At 33.6% G+C, this 22,574-nt stretch overlaps 1 protein-coding gene across 10 annotated transcripts in view; it reads left to right on the plus strand.

Moving 5' to 3' along the window:
- DMD (dystrophin) overlaps positions 1–22,574 on the plus strand; it is a 1,227,136-nt gene that overhangs the window by 842,619 nt on the left and 361,943 nt on the right. For all 10 annotated transcript variants that reach the window (XM_035333326.1, XM_035333348.1, XM_035333385.1 and 7 more), the window contains one exon: positions 5,957–6,121. In XM_035333326.1, coding sequence (XP_035189217.1) covers positions 5,957–6,121 — 165 coding nt within the window. The remainder of the gene's footprint in view (positions 1–5,956; positions 6,122–22,574) is intronic.

Raw genomic sequence — 22,574 nt, forward strand, 5'->3', positions numbered from 1 at the left:
GCATCAATGGACATTTTTTTTTTCTTTTTAAATAAAAAGAAAGCTTGTGAATATTACAAATACCTACTTAAGAAGTTAAAAAAAAAAAAAAAAAAGCTTGCAAAACATGTGTCAAGGTCAGATCCCTTACATGAAACATGAAACACTGGTGACATTGAAAACAAAATTCTGTATGTATTTTTAGTAGACTGCTTTCTTTTTCCTCTAGTAGTATAGCCTTTATTCCTTTATTCCAAATTTGTCAGAGACACCATGGTTCATAAATATTCATCACTCGAAAGAAATTACATAGATTTTGTTTTAAAGTCAATATTGAGTTTGCTAATGAAAATGGCTCAGTTAATTAACTAAATGGTGTCCTAAACCGAACTTATATGAAACTCTTTCTTACACTGATTGTTTTTCATGAAGAAATGATGCATAAAAATTAAGTTCTCCCCTACTATTTAAACCATTCTTTTGTACACGCTCTAGGGAAGGTGATTTTAAGCAGATAAAACTTTCTGAACAACGGCTGTAAGAATTGCTATTTAATGTAATCATCTTACTAGTGTTATTGAAACATCAGTTGTGATATTTAGATAAATTGGGATTAAAGCTTGTATTTAATGCTTTTTATGAATTCAGTTATATCTTTATTTTTTAAGTCCTGGCTTGGACTAAACAGAAACCTGCTTTCAGTCCAGTTATGCTGTGGGCTGATTGCAGTGTAGTCACCTGTCTTTTTTCCTTCAATTTGTATTTTAACAAAAATGGAATAGTAAAGCAATTATGGAAAGCAATTCATATGGAAAACTACACATTCTTCACTTTTCTGTATGCAAACAGTGGTGAATTTTTTGAAACCTGACAATGCTAGTTATTGTACAATTGAAGACCACTTTCACAAAGTGCTCTGTATATTAGAAGGACCTTTCCAAGCCAGGAATACAAGAAAAACATTGTTAAGCCTTCACAGACACCCCACAGTATCTATATATACAGATATATACATACATATATATATACATATATATATATATAAAATATTCATTATTATATTTTATCATATTATACATATCAGGAAAGTGACATTTAAATCCAGTGTCAGATTCATCAAAATAAGATCCATTATAAGTGCTTCTCTGTTGAGAGGTTGGTGAGACAGCTAGCAAGAGAAAGGAGGCTACCTTATCTAATATTTGGGGAGGTGAGGGAAGAAATAATGAGTAAATTGGATATGAAACATATTTACACTGCTATTAAATGTTTGGAGATTTGGGATTTCTTCTCCCTCTATTCACTCTCATGTTAGGGAGATCCTCGGTATTCTTTTTTGACAAAAGCCGTGTTGGTGAGATGCATCTCCTCATCTGTATTCTCAAACAGCTAGGTAGTAACAGCACAATCTTCTCTTTGGTCTTTTCTGGTAAATAGGAAATGACCTTGACATTGACTTGTAAGAGAGAAGGGAAGTATTCAAAATCACGCATTGGTCATTTGAAGCCACTTTAATAGCTTTCCTTACTTTTATCAGATGACAGCTGCTGATAATAGTGATGCTTTACTAATTATATGATTTATCAAGTTCATTCATTTGCAATAGCATTTATGACCTCTGCAAAACTATTCCCAATTGTTCTTTCTTTCCTACTTACTATCTCCAACTAATTAGTTTCAGCTTGTTCATTCTGAGTATTGTTCCTGTTATAGGATCGAACTCCACAGATGTTACATTAATTGGTATTGAAATCTGCCTTCTGGATATTCATAAGGAATTAAACAGAACAGGGACCACAGAGTACGATTTTACATCAGGAGACATATCTTATACAACTTCTTCCTTCCTTTATATTTATTATTATCATATGAATTCATATTCCTTTCCATCTGCTCAGCTCTAATTCATCACATAGTGCATGCACACAACTATGAATGTAGACTAAAAAGTACATATATATCTAAAGCTAAAGTAAGAAGCAGCAGTGGAAAACAGAGCATATGAAACAATGAAGGAGATGAGCAACTATGTTTTTGTACCAAAGTGGTCACACTGGGGTGGGGACAGAAATAACCTAAGAGTGGATCATTTAGGCTTCCAGTGAAGGAAGGTCACTGAAGATGTGAGGTTCAGATGGAATAGAAACAAACAATGTGTGTATTCCTTCATAGGAATTCTACAATTTCTTCATAGGAGTTCTTATGGAGAAATAACTATGGAGAAATAATGAAAATATTAAATGAAGGTCTAGACTTTTAAATTATTACTTTAAATTTGACAGGTTATTCTCATTTTGCAGAGATGTCTTATTGTTTTTATGATGGTAATTTATTTGTATTCTTTTAGTACTTTAATAAAAAGATTAAAAAAATAAATACATAAAACTAAGATTTTCTGATTTAGAACATAAATCTTTTCTATTATTCTGTTATTAAGCTGCCAATTAATTTAACTTAATTAACATTTGAACTAAAGTACAAAATTTTAGATGCATCACATACTTTTAGATTAATGTTTTGACACATCACTGAAATTATACAGTGCTTTGATGTTGAAATCAATTTTTTTCTTTGAAGGAATAATCTATACTTTAGTTTTCATTTGCACTTTGAAAGTTATTTTTTTCCTTTGGTTGCAAACCAAGGTATGTTTTCAGTGTTGGTCTGCTGCCAAATAAGACAAAGTTGAAAATAATTTCTAAACAAAAAGTGAAGCTAAAATTTTATAAAGCTGTCCCAATTAAATTTGTTCTTTCTTCTTCTTTTTTTTTTTTTTTTTTTTTTTGTCTTTTTCACCCTGTCTTCCTTGCCAGCCTATAACACTTTTACTTTCATTAGGCCTGTGTTTAAGTTAGGCAGATTTTGGGGAAAACATCTTACATGTTTGTCCTGTTTTTACTCTTCCACAGGTGATGCCTTACGACCACTGTTCCTATTGGTCTTGCCACTTATGAAATGATGTCACTCCTCCTCTGATGAAACCTAATGGTCTAATGGTCTTTCTTAAATAGAAGGGAATGAAATAAGATACTTTAGGGGATTAAACTGGGTAGACACCATATGGTTACCCTGAGCACTAAATGAATAAAAGCAGTGTGGGGAAGGAAGGAGCCAAAAAGTAAAAAAAAAAAAAAAAAAAAAAAGTAAGAAAGAGCATGGGATTGGGACACTAGCTATTGTTCACTCCTCTCTAGAGGCACCTGGAAACTAAGAACTAGTAGAGAGAGTCCAGTGACAGGACAGTGGGATGGCTGTCCCACTGGCATAAGAATCCCATCTTCTGCATGGTACTTCTGGAGTTGTGAACAATTAGCTTGCCAGGACCTGGAGCAGCTTGTCAAGAAGGTCCTGTAATAGATTGGACTTGGATGAAAAGACTGTAAGTTTAAAGGTAGAGAAGATTCTAGAGGATCCTAACTCTGCGTGTCCTCCTGTGCAACAGAAAGGGTGTGAATTAGGAGACCCAACAAACATACTCATGTCTGTTATTCCGTGGAGTTTTTCCCAAATTATGTTTCTGGAAATAAGCTGTCTCCCCAGAGACAATCTGCAGCAGTACCCTGGCTTGATGGGACGATTTGTAATTTCCTTAAACTCATCGGGCTCTAATTTGATTAGCTAGCATGACTGTTTGATGCCAGAATTAAGAAAAAAAAAAAAAAAAAAAAAAAAGCAAACAAAATTCTTTAGATCTAAGAATCCATTTTCCACACAACAGTATGAAATGTGTTACATGGATCGTACAAGGTATTCCTTTGTTAATGTCCAGCCAAAAATCTTTTTCTTACATGCTAATCTGTAACTTTAACCTTCTAGGTTTGAGGGAAGACCTGTCTTTATTTACTGTTCATCTTTTAATCTTTGTGGTAAAAGTAGATGGCATTAAATTTCTCTATATAATGAACCAATTCATATTGACCTTATTATTATTATTATTATTATTTATTTATATACTCAAAATATTATAATCATATCTTGTGCTATAATTTTAGCACAAGAGCCAATTTGTAAGAGACTGTGTTTACTTATACTGCAATTTAACTTTAAGTATAGGTGGGTAGGTGGGATCTAGTTTGCCCCCCCTTTTTTTTTTTTTTCTGTATGTGTGATTACCTTTAGAAACTGTAGGCTGAACTAATTAAAGTACATCAGCAAAACCTCATTCTCTCTTCTGTGGTACTAGATTGATTTTTTTTAGTATGAAACCTTTTTTTTTTTTTTTTTTCCAGTAAACTCAACAAATTTTGTCTTTCTTCTGATAGGCCCAATATAATTGATTAATGTTAATTGTAGCCAGATTAATTTAAATTTCAGATCTTCAGACATTAGCTTGGATTTTTATCTGCCTATGATTACCTATTTGCTTTTAATAGGTTTTCTGTGGAACTTGTATACGTTAATATTAAAGCTACTAAACACTGAAGATTAACATTCAAAAGATGTAAGAAAGATGAAACTAATCTTCTGTGAAATTAGGCCAAGATCTGCATAGATACTGAGTGAACACATAAGGGAAATGAATGCATTTTTGTTTTCTTTCATATCTGGGGCCATGCTGGAAAAGTAGAGTTTTTATTATATTTAACAAGATAAGGGGGATAGAAAAAATGATGTGACTCAAAGGTCAGTTTTTATTAAATAGGATATTATGGAGTGGCTATAGCAAATAACAGAGATAATTTAACATATGGTAAATCAAGTTAATGAATTAGAAATATCACTTAAGTATGGTCTAATAAATCATGCACAGAATTTATGTAGAAGGGTTATTTTAATACCTACAAATCAGTATTTTCAAACTAAATTTGCAAAGAAATATATAGACCATTTGTTTTCTTCCCACTCCTTAAGCTGTTTTTTCAGTAACCTTAATTGTTTTCATATCTCTGATGTATTTTGATTTATTGTCTTCTATGAAATACCATCATTAGGAGTTATTACACATCTGTAATACTTCTGTAGCTGGGCAACATAATAGCAATTCTTCTGTTAATAGTTTAACTTCACAGGGAATTTGTATTTTACTGTGTACATCAGAAAACTCACAAAAAAACACTTTTTTTTTTTTTTTTTTTTTTTACTAAAAAATAAATAAATAATAAAACTGAGCTGCCATCTTTTCTGACCCCTGCCTAAGGAGCTTTATTGGCTGTTTTTAAATTTTGTTCTGTTTTGTTTTTAAGTATAGATGGTTTCTTCTCTGGTATATGTTTGCAATGCTGCTAATAGTGTAGTGTAGTGATACCTCACCTCTCCATCTATAGAAAACATGCTGAGAAGAACAGCATGGAGATTTGTATTGGCTTATTTATTTCCAACCTGTTCTTATATTTACTCCAAATGCTTCAGTGTTGTGAGATTTCAACTATGTCATTCACTGATTATTAATTTCTAATACTAGCAAAAGAATGTGCTTAGTTAGAAACTGACTACTTTGAATGAAAATTAAGGAACTGATCAGTTTTTATAGCATTTTTTCATTATTTTCCTTCACTATATGCATCTGCTCATGGATATTTGGACTCAACTGACAATTATAAACACCTTGTCAGAAAACAAATGCTTATAAATTTGTAGATCAAAGAGGTCAAGAAAGGTTAGATGTCATTCAAATGGTCACTTTCATGTTTTGATATTCACTGTTGCTCTTTCTGATTAACAATTGATCATTAAAGCAGTTACATATACTGAGAAAACAAACATTTTATGTACTACAAATGGAATAGTAGAATAACAAAAATGAGTAGTCTGATATGTTTATTCATAGGAGTGAGATTGTTGTTCTGATTGGCAAGATACCTACCATAACAATTAGGTGTTTACAGACTTTTCTTCCCTTCTTCCTACAAGTGTATAAAATTATTTTATTTAATATTATTTTAACTTTTTATATCAGTTTATGTGTTTGTAATATTAAATTGCTTTATGTTATTTATTTATTTTCTTACCACTAAAACAGCATTTGGTATTTTTTCAGGTGTCCAAAGATCTTCCAGAGAAGCAAAAAGAAATTGAGATTCTGCTAAGGGATTTCACTGAATTTGATCAGCAACTAAATCAGCTGACATTGTGGGTAACACCTGTGAAGAACCAGCTAGAGCTTTATAACCAAGTGGGTCAGCCAGGAGCTTTTGATATTAAGGTAAATTTTCTTCTGTTTCAAAAAGGAATCTGGATATTGCATGTTCAGAAAGTCAGTTGGTGCATTAGCTGCATAGATTGTATTAACAATGTAGTTTTGAGACATAAGTCTGCAATAGTTCAATAAAACTGTTGTATAAAATTTGATGAATTAAGGCAAGATCATTTATTCTTTTTCACTAGATAGTGATAGAACAAAGGTGAAACGAAAAAAAAAAAAAAAAAAAAAAAGTCATACTAAATCATGAAAGAATAGCCCCAAAAGTTAATATATCAAATTTTAATATGAAGATAAAATTGAGAATATCAGTTTTGGACTATTTAAACAGTTTTAATTCAAGTTAATATGACTAATTGAAAATCAGAATACTTAGGGCCATATCATTATTCACATGTTGCTGGGAAAAATATCTAACTGTACAGGTAATATCATAGTAATCAATAAAATTGATTGTTTAGTAATTGTGAACAAAATATTTGTAATCTAATGCTTAATATGTTTTTAAGCATAAAAAGAAATCACATAGGTTGGGTGGGGCTGAAAAAATTAAGGATGAAATATACTGATTAGACTAAAGGGACCTGCTGGGTAGTATGTACCTTTTGGCTTTGCATTATTTGTCTGTGTGTACATGACTGGGGAAATATTTTAGCATACAGTAACTTACTGAAATACATGAAATTTCTTTGGTTTGAAGTAGTTGAGCATCACCTTTTTTATTGCTTCTCATCTTGCAGTTTTCTGTGAAAAAAAGTAAATACTTAAAACTTTTCTTGCTATGGATGAAATGGAGTAATAACTGCTTCTGAAGACGTGGTTTTTGCTGAGCATATTTATTAAATTTACTTAGTTTCTTTCATGCAACAGTTTTAATGCCAAAACTCTTTTTATGTCATACAATCATATTATGTAAAACAGTGAATCTGAAGTCCTGTTGTAGTCCTATAATTGACAGAATGAGTTCAGTGGTGACATTCATTCCCTTTTTAAAAGATAAAATTAGTATAGCTCTGCAAGTGTCTGTATATAAGCTGAATGAATGATAGAATTTTGCTTTCAATAAAATTATCTATGCTTATTTTCTGTATTTAAAATATTTTAAACATAATTCTTCCATTTTTTCTTATATTCTTTTTCATTCTATTTCTTTTATTTATAGAATTATTCCATCATTAATGTTTGTATAAAATAAAAGTAGGGCTAAACTAGGCAAATTATAAGAATACTGTTTTTTCTACTGTTTATGAAAGAAATGTTTTGCTTGGCTCTTTCAGTCCTCTTATGGTGATGTAACGGGAATATTTTTGAAACACTGTTGACAGAATAGAAAAAAAAAGTAAACTTTGGTCCTGAAGTGGTTGGATGAAATCTTGCATGTTCAGAGAGAAAGGGGAATAATAAAGAGCTCCAGGGAGGCAAGTAAACCTCTCTGAAAAAGGCCCTACTGTATCTCTTTCATAGATGAATTTAGATCACTTAGATTTAATTTTTGATCAATTCTGATTGGAGATCAACCAGCTTGTTGTTTGTACTGTTGTAAGGGCTATAAGCTTATTAGTTTTTATCTGTATGCTATCTGGATTGTATTTAAAGAAGTAGGCTTATATCTTAAAATGTTGCTGACTGATGGTTTATCCAGACTGTCTTTTTCTTCAAAGAGAGAATCTCTTGCATTAAAGGTTCTGTATTAAATATTTCTGAAAGTAAATGGGATGTTTATAACTTTTTTTTAAGGTTACAAATAAACACAATAAGAGTTTTGAGACTGTTTATCCTGACAAAACACACAGAGAATAAAAAAAAAAAAAGGGGGGGGGGGGGCGGGGAGAGGGAGGAGAGGATTATATAGTTCAAGAAAGCAACCTATTCATGACAACATACAATTTTATACTCGACTTTAAACCCACGTTTCAGATCCATACTAAAATGTTTTCCTACACCGGGTCAAGCATGTGTGTATTGAATCATTGTTGAAATTATTGACAACACTCTTCAAAGAGAGGTGGAATGAGAAATTTTACAAAAAATCTTATTTGGTATTCTAAAACCTTGTAAGATATGAAGAAGAGGTTTAAAACTGCTGGTTGAAATTGTAAATATAGCATATATAGCACATATAGCACTTGAATCAAAAAGACCAGGCCCACGTCAGTCCTTGAGAAACCTGACTATTCCTATTATAGGATTTGACATAATGGCTTACAAATTTGAATTGAGACATTGACTTTTATGAAAATTCTGTCAATTCTTCATACTATTTTTCTATTCATACTACTTTACTAAGCATGGTAATGTTCTTCCCATTCCTCGTCAGCCATTAGGTTCTCTCTTACTCCTTTTATTTTCTAGGATATTTATTTGGGAAAATAGTTCAGAGAGTAATTTGAATGGAAAAGATTTATATAGAGATTGTAAATAGTATAAGGATGTTCACTTCTAAAAGCCACAATCTATCAGAAGTGTTAGAAACTTTATCTGCCTTAGAACAGATGGAAATCATTAACTCATTAACAACATGAGTGCAGCATATACTCTACTGATGTTATTTTAAGTCTTGGGAATAAGGACTCCTTTGTCTACTGTTATTTAGTGAGTTATCAGTTACTTAGTAGAGTTACTACTATACAGATATTTGATGAGAAATTAGTGAGTTATTAAAGCCTACTTGAGATTTTGAAACCACCATGTATGATGAGCTACTCTGTGTTCGTAACAGAGTTCAAGTAAACAGGTAATTAGCATTACATATAATAGATAACAGACCTATTGAAAAGGTTTACAAAGATTATTGTTTAATTCAGAAGCCTAGTTCAAAACTGAAAATGCTGCTAATTTATAGATGATTGTAATCTACAAAACAGAGTCAGTGTTAATACAATCTGAACAGGGCTAAACTTTCAGAAAGAAAGATTTAGGAAAGAAAAAGCAAGAATCAGCAACTTGTAGGTTTTAGTGTTTTGTTGTTGTTTGTTTGTTTGTTTGTTTTTAATGTCTATGTATTTCATCACAATAATTTTACTTTTTTTAATTCTACTTCCTGTTCCTTATTAATTCGTCATAATCAGTATCTTTACTGAGCATTCACTTGCTGGGAGAACTTGAAATTGAAAAAAATGTAGTGAATAACAAAATCCAACGATTATAGTCAGGAACATTTTCAATCTGTTGTCAAGAGCAATAGCCTATTGTGTTGTGACTGCTGGACTCTTCTATTTAACTACATCTAGGATAATGGTAATTATGGAATTGGAGGGTAGCATTGCAATATGTGACTACGGAGTAAAAACATGAGCTGTGGTGTAAGAGATCATTGCCATCAGGAGACACAGCTTTGAGCAACGGGTTAGAAACTCATATGGATGCACAAGCAAATTGCATAAAGGAAGAAATGAGTTAGAAAGGTTGCTTATTAATGGAAACTGAAAATGAGAACTTAGTAACCAGAACTTAGCCTAGTAACCAGAAAAATAAAAATTAGCGCTGGTTAGGAAAATCAGTAAGTAAAAGTGTATGCGTAACTTCAGTATTAAAAGAACTACTGAAGTAATCTTTGAAATAATTTGAGAAGGTGCATTTTAGCTCTGGCTCCAGTACAGTAACTTTAGTAGGAACAAAAAGCATTTCAGTGAAAGAATGCTGAAATTTACTGGCTTGTATTGCACAAAAGAATTAAGAAATCTTTATGTGTTATTGCATGTTTCTTTTCTCAGTCTCCTATGAAAACTGGTTGAATACTGGATTTATTTTCTCCTCCTAATTGTATTTTGGATAAAAAATATTTTTCTTCAGTTTCATTCTTTGTACTGAATTTAAGTATTTTTTTAAAGGAAATGCAGAAATGCATAACTTAAAACATGTAGAAAAATAAACCATCCCACACTCAAATTTTAACCTTTTAATTAAATATTTCTCCAAAGAGCAAATACTTTTGAAATACTTATCTTTATCCAAGGTATAAAGATTGAGTTACAACCTGTATTTATAAAACTAGAACTTAATGCTGGGCAGAAGGTTGCCATTTCATTTTCAGTCATTGCCTTTTAGAATTTGCCTGAGTTTCCAATCAGTGCATATACATGTTATTCTGAGATTTGTTATCTTTTCTGTATATGCCTATGAAAACCAAGCCTCCTTACCAAAGGTAAGGACATAAAGATAATGTAGAGCTTCTGAAGAAATGTCTTTGGCCTGCAATGTATCTCTGGAAAGTTGCAGATTGACTGGAGTTCCCTGACTGTATGTTCAACATCTTGCTAGCAATAGGCCAGACTGAGACCGAGTATCTGAAAGATAGCCTCTTTGATGGTATCTCTTTGAATTTCATCTCTCAAATTTTTCTACAGGGAGCTGTGTTCTGGCCTGTGACTAATGCTGTTTGCTAGGCATACAGGTCTTGTGATTACAGTTCCATGACAGAGATTTTGTTAAATTTTGCATTTCAAGTAATGTTTTAAATGTAGAGTTGTCTACTAGACTCTCAAATTCTGCACAAGTATATATCAAACAGCATTTTTCTTTCTCTACTGCCTTTTTTATTTATTTATTTATTTATTTACATTTAACACTCCCACAGATTTTTAGCATTTGTAATTATTTTACAATCTTTGGGATCAAATGGCCTGGGTTGCTGAGTTTAATCCTAAGTCAATTCTAGTAAGAGGAGCTGGAGATGCTCTGTTCCAACCTGAACAGACAGCCCTTGCCTACAGGTTGCACAAACGTCTCCTGATGGTACTCCTTAACTCTTCTGGATAGTCCAGGATATGCAGGGGGAAAGGAGGCAAAGGTGCCTGCTTCTCCACTTCTCATCATTGAAAAGCCTTAGGAGTTAGCATACCTCCACCATAGGAGGAAGATAAAGACCTGGATTCCTCCAGGTCTTTGCCTCAGAACTGCCTCTTCCCCTACAACATTTGGAATAAAGACATTTTTTTCAGGGGGACTGTGATGGATGCAGGTGATAAGGAGCATATGGAGGGGATGAAGAGAAGTGTGAGTCACTGCATTTTAAGGAGTGGACAGAGAAGGGATGCTCAGGATAGGGAGTGACAGTGAAATGCAAAAATCCTGTTCTCGGTGAGACCCTGTTAACCCCTCCAAACCTCGTGCCCAGACAATATTAAAAAAACACTTTATGCTTTCCAGTCATGTTGCCTCCAAATCCTCTTGTAATCTCACTGGTCATTCTTGCCAGCCCACCTAGTTTCCCTACTTTTTCCCTCTACTCCCTATTTAATTTCAGGGTTTTCTATCACACCTCCCTTTATTCCTCTATGTTTGAGCCCTCTTTTTCAAGGTTTCCACAACCTTCATTTTTAGCTTATATAGCCAAAGAAGCTTTGAACTGTCTCTGCGTATGGGATTTATACTTGTTTACTGTCTATGGTAGTCACTTGCCATTTATATAAATAGTATATCGTGTTTGTTTTTGGTAGATAAAAACAGGCCACCTTAAAATAAATAAATAAATATTCTTAAAAGTAACTTGTATTTGGGTCTTGTCCTTGATAATCTTTGAATGACAATAGGAAAGCTGTCAAGTGTTGTCAGTCACTTCATTATATACGTGACAGCCTGCGGTTAGTGTAAGAGAAGAGCATGGCTGTGAACTAGAAAACCTAATTGTAGACAAATAAAATAACATATGAGAGAATGAAAGTGTTGACTGGACAGTCCTGTGTTTTTTCTTCCGTTATCCTCCATTTGTCAATGCCTGCTTGACAAGCTAGGCTGAGAAGTCAGAAATAAGTAATTATTGATTCTTTTACCTATTCATTTTGCTATCATCCTTTTAAATGAGTACTTTTTATATGCCATAAAAGATAGAAAGTTTAGATCATCCCCATGAGCACGTAAGGAATACATACCGCAGAGATTTATCTCACTGTCTCACTGACATCTCTGTTTGATTTGGCAAAAGGTTGAAATGTGAAAACTTCTGATGATGAAATATTGTTTGATTACTTAAAGTACTCCTATTTTCAATGCATTATTTAGATCTGTAGTAAATGTCAATTTAATCAGCTCATAGAACCAGAGCATGATATTCTGCACATCAATCAGTTACCAGACCTTCCAGAAATCTTTATATGGGACTTTGAATAGCAACCTGCTCAGTGTTTTCTCTGTGAGTTTTGATCCCTTAAATTTGCAACAATCCGTGTCCAAACCTCTTCTAAATACCTTTTCCTAGTAGAAGAATATTAACTGATATTAGTTGCAAATGGATTGTGAAAATATGGGAAAACATTCCTTTTATATTCTTTAAGCTGTAATGTAGACTTTTCAGTATTCAGGATGGATTGCAAAACACATATCCCCCTGCATCTCAGGCAAAGGGAGATGTTTTGAGAGATTAGGTATTTGATATGAGGGGTAGTATTTTTCTAGTAAATAATCAGTGACTAGTAAGCCAAGATGTGGTTAGTTCTTGGAAACGCAAGCTTTTGAGAAGTTTGGGTGAGTTGCTTGGAAGTTAGTGAGGTTGTATATCAAATCTGTCTTTTGGCTTCTTCCTTGCACTACTAAAACCATTCAGGTAATGTTTAGAGTCCCAGAGAAGAGTGTGACTAATATAAATGAGTGAACAAATATAGGGAGGAACTTACAGAAATGACAAAGCAGTTTATCATGGCTCTAGTGAAGTGAATATGAAAACTATTCCTTGCCTTAGTATAGTTAGGTTTTCACAGATAGGGTATTTCCTCTTCTATTCACAGTGTGGTTTCCTAACATTCTCCCAGGTTATTTATGTTCTTTTTCATGTCGTCTTTTTCTAAATAGAAAACCCTCTTTAAAATGCAATTCTTAAAAGTTCTTAGACAGTCATCTTGATAATAGCATGTTATTAATTAAATTGTAACTCCTTTTCTGTGAGATTTCTATTTTTCTCTGCTGATCACCTACAATTTAAAGTACTGGGATTTGAAGAAGAACTCATACAAATGACTTTTTATCTCTACTGAAGGTTCCATTAGCTTTAGTTTAATGTGCTTTGACTTGATTACTGACTAGTAAATATTAGAGGCAGTGAGTGTCTTCTCATTTTGTGTACATGGTTAACTATATCCATTGATAGTATTATTTGATTACTTGATTAACTATATTTGATTTGATTATTTGGTTAACTATATCCATTGATGGTATTTAATTGATATTGACTGTTAGATTTGTTTGACATTAATTTAATTGATATTTAAGTAAAAAAAATCTTTTTGTTGTTGTTGTTTTATTATTTTGAGTGGAAATAAGAACATATGACTAAAAATTCTTAGCTCCTTCTCACACTGAAGTTAGTGATGCGGAAAACTCTCAGTCCTGCTGCAGATTTTTTTCTGAATTTCCAAGTAGATGTGGCTTTGAGATATCAGGCAGAGTGTTGAAAAGCTTAACTCTTGCAAGATACTATAGGTGGCATAAAGAGAGGCAACCTGTTAGATACGATAAATCCTGCAGTGAAAGATGATTGCTGGGGGAAGTGAAGAAGGAATTCTTTCTAAACCACTGTTGTAGTTTAAACCAGGTCAGCCACTCAGCCCCACACAGCCACTCTCTTGCTATGTCCCACATTTAAAAAAATACAAACTTCTGATAACACACTTGCTCATGGATATTAAAGAAACCCAAGATACTACCACCCAAAATATGAATATAACTTAGCTGTTTGCAATTGCAAACCAGGCAGTGAGAAATGAGCAAACTGCGTGTTTTGAAAACAATAAGTAAATTCCATTTACTGAAATCTATCCCTGCTTCTGCTGCAGAAGCAACATACTGAAGTTCTACTCTTTCCTCTAGCTGCTTTTGTATAAATATACACAGTGAAACAGTGCAGAGGATTACTGTTATATGAATCTTTGTTTTTCTTATTCCCACTTTTCTCCCCTTTGCATGGGCAATGAAGGCCATGTGGCATCCTTAGGGGCTGTCTTGGTTAGGAGATGTAGCATGAAGACCTTCTTTAGTGAAGGGTAATCCTTATCAGAGTCTTTCAAAAAAAAAAAAAAAAAGAGAGAGAGAAATTATTTTCACAGGAGTAGTTTGTTTTGAAGATTCAGGGACGTCTAAGTTCTTTTAATGTAGATGTCATCTGAATAATGTTCATAAAGAATAAGTGACCACATAGTTTTATAGCTCTGCATTTACATGCATTGTTACATTATTTTTAATAGGAAAGTCACATAATGCTCTATCTCATTTCTTTCATACTTTTCATTCTTTTTATACAGCCTAGTATACTTTATTTTATCTAATATTTATTATATGAGCATTTTGAAGGCATGGGACTGTGGTTTCTGAGACCATAACTTCTGTAAGGATTTCCAGATCCTACTGTGTATGTTACTGTTTTTTGATTTCATTTTATTCTTCAGTGTGGAAATGCTAACATTTAAAAATCACTCCAAATCAGTAAAAACTGAAAGACTGAAGTGACAATTAATGGTATTGCATTTTGTTAAGACTTCAATGAATCTTTACGGTTTCTTTTAGTAATACATGCCATTGTAACTACTGGAAGGCAAACTGCAGAAATGTATCTTCATGAATATTCCTTTTAAATGATTCATTACAGTCTAATACCAGAAGATAAGCATATCTGAAAACATGTTATAACAACAAAGCCTTCTTATGACAGTAATGTATTTTGATTTTGCCTTTTTTTTTTTTTTTTTTTTTTCTGATTTCCTTCTGTAGCCAGAAACTCATCTGAAAATAAATCATTATTTACTACATTTGGAAGGAGGAGGAAAATTTGCATATGAGAGAAAAGAAGAAGCATCCAATAATTTAACACTGATTTAAAAAAACAAACAAACAAAAAACACCACCCTTCCTGTATTAAATTAATTAATTTTATTGTTGGAACTGTCATTATTTGTGCATTTATAGAGAATAAAATCTTTTTCCTTTCTTTCCTTTTTACAAAAAGAAATGAGCAATGTGACTCAATACTATTATAAGTATTAACAAATTTCAGTTGCAAGTCAAGATAACTCATAACTAGTTCAATTCATGCTTAAAATTATTGTGGAAACAGTAAAAGTTGTAATCTTTGTTTGAATTAAGTATAAATGCCATACTATACAGACAAACATTCCTGTCTTGAATTATTAGTAGCAGCATGTTTTTGAAGTCAATATAACACCTTTTTTTATTTTGCATTTAGAGTCTGTGTATCCAGAGGAGTCTCTGGTGCACTCACAAGTGAAGTTTTAGGGAACAGTGTATCCCCTGTGCCATTCAGTTTGGAGTTGTGGATTATCAGATCTTTTCTCAAATTCAAAAAAATACTTATATTACGTGCCTGTTTTTCTCCTGCTGAAATATTCTCCATATCTGTCTAAAAGAGCACGTAACTAAGAGACAGCCTGTGAAATTATTGGGACTTCCCTTATTTCCTCACAAGAATTTTATATGTATTTCTGTTAACTTTGCTTTCTTTGTGTTCTTCTGGGTTCTTTGTTATCTCTTTTATGTTATGCACTGGAACTATGACAGGATCTCCAGTCCAAATAGAACAGGGGCGGTTGTTTCATTCTATGCCTTGTCCAGCCTTAAAATAAAATAACCAAAATCATACCCAGTTTCAAGTAATTCTTACTGGATGTCTTCACAATCCAACTTGATGATTAATCATCATGCCTTATCGGTATATGGCTACCGTAGAAAAATTATTTTCATATCCCATATCTGCGGGTCATGTCTTTACAGCTAATAATTTACTTAATCTTCAGCATCTCCGGGAAATTTCCTTTTCAGGACAGACAGCTGCAGTGCCTAGACACTGATTTCTCTGTGGGGAAAAGCCTACTATATTTAATTTTCTGTAGATGTACAGAGGAAGCTCACAAATTTTTGATAGCCAACACAAAAATGAGCTTTGAAAAATCCATCATTTTGCTCTGTAAAGGGGTGGGTATTGCCATTTCAGCCACGTTGTTTGCATGGTTTAAATTCTCAGTTCCATTTCACTGTGGGAGATTATCTCATTTCTGTTACTGATAAAAGGAAGGAAGAGAAAAAGAAGTATGGCCAGGAACAGAATGATGAAGAATTCTACCAGGTCTTAACAGACACAGAGTCCATGTATTTTACAAATTGCCCAAGGCTGGAACTCATAAGTTCATAAAGTAGTTATGAAATAAAGCATTACAGTTTTAGAAGGAAGATGTCCTTTGTATAATGCTCTTTCCTGTGAAATAATTGTTTCTCCTCTGAAGTATCTTCACAACTGTTCTTTGAGGTCAAGTGCTACAGTTAGATCAGCTTTCTTGTCTCATTAAAACGGGTGTGTCTGTCTTTTACATGCTACTTTAAAAAACTGGATGAATCTCACAACATTATTCTCCCCATAAATGTAGATTCTAAAGTTATATTGGGACCTTAGTTTGGGTCTTACATACTTAAAATAACACTGATTTAAAGTAATGAGGGAAAGATCAGTTACTTTATTTACTCATTAAAATGACATTTTAAAAGGCTGGTGCTTAAAATTGCTTGTCCAACAGTTACAGTTTTCTTTTTTTTTTTTTTCTTTTTTTTTTTCTAATTAATACATTTGCAAACAAAACTTCAACCTAGACCAGTAATGGAATGTTTTTAAATTGAATTACCTGTATTTTTTTTTTTTTTCCATAAAACCCTAGGACAGGAAGGTAAAATTAAATTCTGTAACTTTGATGTTCACAGAATTTTCACTTTCTGTGTAGAGATAAGTGAAATAGTCAGGAAGTTATCAAACCTTTTGATCTGTTATGTAGAAAATAACAGAGATACAAACTTGCTTCTCCTTGAATTTTATGAAGATTGATTCAAGTCTGTATTCTGGAAGTTTAAATACTGGCACCTACTTTTTTCTCCAAGAGGATTAGTCCCACTTCACTGTGGCCACAGAGCTGTTAACAGCATGTCCTAGATGTATTCTAATACTGTTGTATAAATATCTCAAAGAATACTGAGAATGCCATTGATGACGGTTTGGCCTACCATCAAGATCTGATATTTACTGTGGTATAGCTGAACTTTGATGTACTTTAATTAAGTCTCCTCTGACCACTCTTCATGTGGTTGTTTAGCTTGTTAATCTGTTCCATGAATGGGAATGTGCAGAGCTGAGTCAAAAGATAAGTTAGGTCACTTTATTAAAACCATAATTCTTGAAGAGAGCAACATATTCACATATCCATTTTCCATCCACTTTTGTTTTTCAGGACCTCAACTCTGCACTGTGTCAACATACCTGTGGGGGGAAAAATGAGGCACTTAGAGCCTCACCATTTGTTTATAGCCTTTTCCCTAAAATATCTGGGAACAGTAACCTGAAAGATAGGTATGAATATTTCGGTGAACCTTGCTGGAGCTTCTCATGTGCATGAATAAGCCAATCTATCTCAAAGAATTCTGGTTACAACTCTATACATTATTTTTTTTCTTTTAGATAAGATAATTAAATACAATTTTCTGTTATCAAGACAAAATATATGAGGAATCATATCTGATTATTCAGAAAAGTCTTTTTGAAGTTTAAAGCCTCCAAATTGCTTTAGGTTTCAGATTTAGTATATTAGCTTGTTAAATGTCATAGAATCATAGAATAACCTGAGTTTGAAGGGGACCCATAAGGATCATTGAGTCCAACTGCTTTGTTGCACTCAGTAAAGTGAAGGGAAATTGCTTACTGCTTCTGTTTCTCTGAAAAACAAAACAAAACATAAACAACTAAAAAACAACCTTCTCTTCTTTAATCTTTATTTAATGTAGTATTGACAAAAACAGATCATCAATTTTAAAACTATATATTAATTTCTAAATCATATTTTTTATTTGAAGGTTGTAATCAAGTTTCCATTTTTTGCATTGCAATTCAACACAAAGACACACATTTAAATACCCTGAGCATCTCCTACTGTCCCTGCAGAAAATGTCCTGTGGAGATAATCTCATTAGGAAATCTGATCCCAAAAGTTCAATTGGTGTTACAAGAAAAGGTGAATCTGTGCTTTTGATTCTTAATATAGACCAATAGACAGTCTGAAATGCTGCAGATGCTTCTCTAGATAGTTGTCTGGGCCTCCTAGTATATCTGTAGCATATGTCAAACAACCTGTCTATGTCTGCTAGGGTAGTTACCATATCTTGAAATAACATATGCCAAGCCAACAAACTTTCTGTTCCATTAGCATACACACCAGAGGTTTAGCCAATATACTGATTTCAGCTAGGGAATATGGATTTCTAAGTTTTGAGCTGTATCAACAGACTTTCCTAGTCCATATGGGGATGTAGACAAGTCCCTGCAACTTTTCCAGCCTGCAAATGTATTCAGCAGGTTGAACTGACATGTTGTTGCAAATACAGAAGCCGATGTGGCTTATTCTGCCGTGGATTTTCATCTGTTTTGATGTGCTATTTTAACACCAATGAACATTCTTCAGTGGCATCTCGTGCATCTTGTGGAGTAAAGGTGGCCTCTGTTTTATTCTCACTGTTTATACATGTTTAAAAAATAGCAGTTTCCAGTGATGATGTATTTTAATTTGCCATGTGTGTGAAAAGTTTAGTTAATATATTCATCACCCAGCCCAGAAGTAGTATTACAATTCCTTTCACAGGCGGTTCATAAATTGTGAAATTCCTGTAGAATCAGCTCTGTCTCACACAGAGAGAGTACTGCATCTGTCCTACAGGCATTCTCACATGTAGGGGAAAAAAAATAAAAAATAAAATAAAAAAATCAGTGTGGTAGCAGAGTGAACTATCTTGAATCAAGATTTCTAAAAAGTTATGTCTTTGGCATTCCCAAAATACTGATGTCTACTTCCAGACATGCACAGACAACTTGTGTTATCTTCAGTAGTAGCTTGGCCTGTGTGATGGAGAAAAGACTTCCGGCCCTGCTCTTGGAGTATGCTATTCACTTGAGTCCTGTACAAGCTAGATAATAACCACAGTCTTTGTTGTAAGAAACTACTGGAGGCCAGTAGTTTCCTTTTTGTTCTCTTTGGAAACTGAAGGATGGAGCAGCATTCTGAAAGTACTCTCTCATCTCTTGACCTGTATTGACATAGTGTCACCTAGTAAATAGATTTGAAACTGCTGGAAATTTGCTCAATGGACAAAATTTGTCAAGGGGCTATCCTATCAGGCAGTGTACCATGCGAAGAACTCGCTCAAAGTTACTGCAGTGATTTAATTTGCCAGGTGTATACTTATTCAAAATAATTTTGTGATGTTCTTAGATGATGTTGAAATTAATGTTCAACAATGAAAAATTAATTGTAGATTTAACAAATAGGCTATCTCTTAATTTCAGCAATGTTGAAAGGAATGTCAAGACATTGAAAACTGTTTTTCCTCTTATTCTTATTTCCACCTGTCTCCAATGATGCATCATTCTATATTGGATAGACTTAGTGCATTTTAGTTTAGGTCAAGGCCATTGATTTTGAAAGATTGCTCTTCACAAGATTAGTTCATGTAATTCCAGAAAATTGTAGGGCTGAAGGAATTGGTGATCTAACAGTTAAATACATTTCCATATCCAGTTCCTGTCTATAGAAAATTGTAACTGTATTCTATGCATAAAGAACAAATGCCTTTTATATCTGTAAAGAATACTTTTTCAAATTTTTATTTAATATATAGAAATGGGATATCTTAGTTCTTATGTGTTGTGTATACTAGTACTTGTTTAAAATAAAAATCAGAAAAAGGACTGTTAAACATCTTCTTTGCTGTAAAATATGGAGTTGCCAATTACCATCCGTCACTCTTTTTTGTTGTTGTTTTGTTTCTCTAATTTTAAAAGGGAAATTTATATGTGTGTATGTGATAAATCATTATACATGTTTCAATATAGAAGATGGATAAATACTGAGCAGCCAAACTTTGTTGCAGCTAGAGGACTGAAGTAGTAACTCCCGTTAATAGTCCTTTTAATGTATCCGTAATGCCTTCTCTGGTCAGGTTTTCTTGGTTTGAATTTTCACTTCATGGTGGTAGAACTTTACTGTTATTGTTAACAGCTATTATTACAAGCCAGGCCAGATCTAATACGTGAAGAACATATTCTGATGTTCTAGTTTGTGCCCACTCCCATTTGTCCTGGCACTGAGCACCACTGGAAAGAGCCTGGCTCCATCCTCTTTGTACCCTCCCTTGGCATTTATAGGTATCAATGAGAAACACCTGAGTCTCCTCTCATCTAGGCTGAACAGTCCTAGCTCGCTCAGCCTTTCCTCATAGGAGATTGTAGGGGACAGGATGTGGGGTCGTGGTTGGGCTTGGCTTGTTGTGGCCTATGGCCAGACATGGCAGGGCTGTGGGGAGCTGGAGCCTGGCTCTGCTGCAAGCCTCGCTGGGGCAGGGACAGAAAACCCTGGGACAGACATGGAGGCCTGGGCCTGGGCAGGTGAGGGAGCCCCAGTGGGGCTGAAGGGGGGTCCTGAGCCTGTGCAGGGAGCTCCCAAGTCCTGGGACTGTCTAAGGGGGCCCTCCCAGAGTACACTTGCCCTTCTGGTGATAGCTGGTATGAAACCAGCATTCTCAGACCAGTCCATGACAGTAATCATCCCAAAGCACAGTGTGTGGGGATGAGGGAAAGATCCGCTTCAAAGGCACATCCATGCAAGTTAAACTGGTGGTATAGATGTACCCATACTGATCTTGATATTCTGGGGTTCTGCAGGGAACTGTACTGCACCTGCTAAGAGATTTTTTTATGGTATGTGGTACTGTTATAAAATAACATAACTGAGATATATAAAACAACAGAAAACAATATAATAATGGCAAAATATTGGAGATGGTTTAGTTATTTAAAAAATATAAAAATAAAAATCTTATTTTTATGAAGATAGGCAGAAAATTGACCTTTTCATCATAAATCCTTAATGATTATTTTGTCTTTATAAGGTGAATACAGGAGCAGAAAGCCAACCTAGTATTGAAACAAGAAAAATAGGACTTCAATGAATGCTTGATCAACAGCTTAATAAAATTCCACCCCTCCAATTTCCTAGTCCTGTTGTACATTGCTTTTCAGTACTTATTCTCTACGAATCCATACAAGTATATCTCATTAATGCATAATAAAAAATAATTAAATACAGCATATTTCAAATATCATTGCAAGAAATCAGACAATCTTTAATTAACTTTATTTGATATTGATAAACAATATTTGAAGGGACAAATGGAGGATGGCAGTGAACTTACCAACACTTATTATTTTTACTGATTTTCCATAATGTATTGCATGTAAAATTTTAGGCAGTACTGTAGACATATTTTCTATGCTGAGTTGAAAACAGGAGTAAGATGGTCCCTTGCTGAGACTTAAAATGACACAGATTTCAACAAGGTCATTGCAAAGAAAATAATAGCGGATTTCCAATAATGAAATGATGTGTTGCATCAGATAGTGACAAGCCTGGCATACAGTCTTGTCTGCTCTCATGTGAATGTTAACTGAGATTGTGGACATAAAATAAGGTTAGAGAGTCAGATGGGACAAGGTAATCAAGCTGTAGGAAACAAACAAACAAACAAAAAAAAAAAAAAAAAAAAAAAAACAGATGGGAGAAAAGTGTAGACAGGAAAACCAAACCAAACAAACCACTTAATTTACATCTCTCAGATAACTATGGGATTTTTTGACTACCTGTTTTTCTTATGTTACTTCTTATTATTTGCAAACTGAAAATAATATGAATTTTGGACTTCCAGATGCAGTTTATCTCTTGTTACACTTTTCAGTGATTTTTGCTTTTAACCATTACATGTAGTGCCCCACCCAATATGTATGTAGTTAGGACTTGACAAAATGAAGACTCTGTATGGTGGAAAGGGTTTATTGGAGTTGCCATATGTTAGCATGTCGATGACACCTTTCCAGATTAAAGAAGAAAAATTGCTAGAGAATGTGTTGTTGCTAATTCAAGTAGGGTGTCATTAGTAATGATAGGTGCCTCTCTGTACCTTTAGGAACTGTCACTGCTACTGTGCTTTTGTTTTGAATTTGCATGTATGGATGCTTTACTACCTGTGTAGTAGCTTACTAGAACTAATATTAGTTTACTAATTAGTATTAGCAACATTCTTGCATATCATGATATGTATTATATGAACAAAATATGTGCTAGTGCACTTTAAATCTGCTGTTAATTTAAAATAGACAAAAGTGAGCTGTTTCACTCATGCCTGTCTTTCTCAGTATCTCAGTATGGATTTGTGTCAGCTTTGTAATAGCTTTATCAAAACTTTCAGGATGAAGGGACCTATCACTTTTTATTTTGTTAGCAGTAGTCTTTTCCATCCCTCTTTCCATTTTATTTTTTTATTTTTTTTCCCTCTGGTGACCCTTTTTGTCCTCCGCTGCTACTATCTGTAAGTTTTCCCAGAAACCAGTCCTGAGCAGAAACTAATTTACTGGTGGTTTACAGCCTCCTATGGA

Source organism: Oxyura jamaicensis, chromosome 1 (genome assembly GCF_011077185.1).
Source record: "Oxyura jamaicensis isolate SHBP4307 breed ruddy duck chromosome 1, BPBGC_Ojam_1.0, whole genome shotgun sequence".
Classification (NCBI taxonomy): Eukaryota; Metazoa; Chordata; class Aves; order Anseriformes; family Anatidae; genus Oxyura; species Oxyura jamaicensis.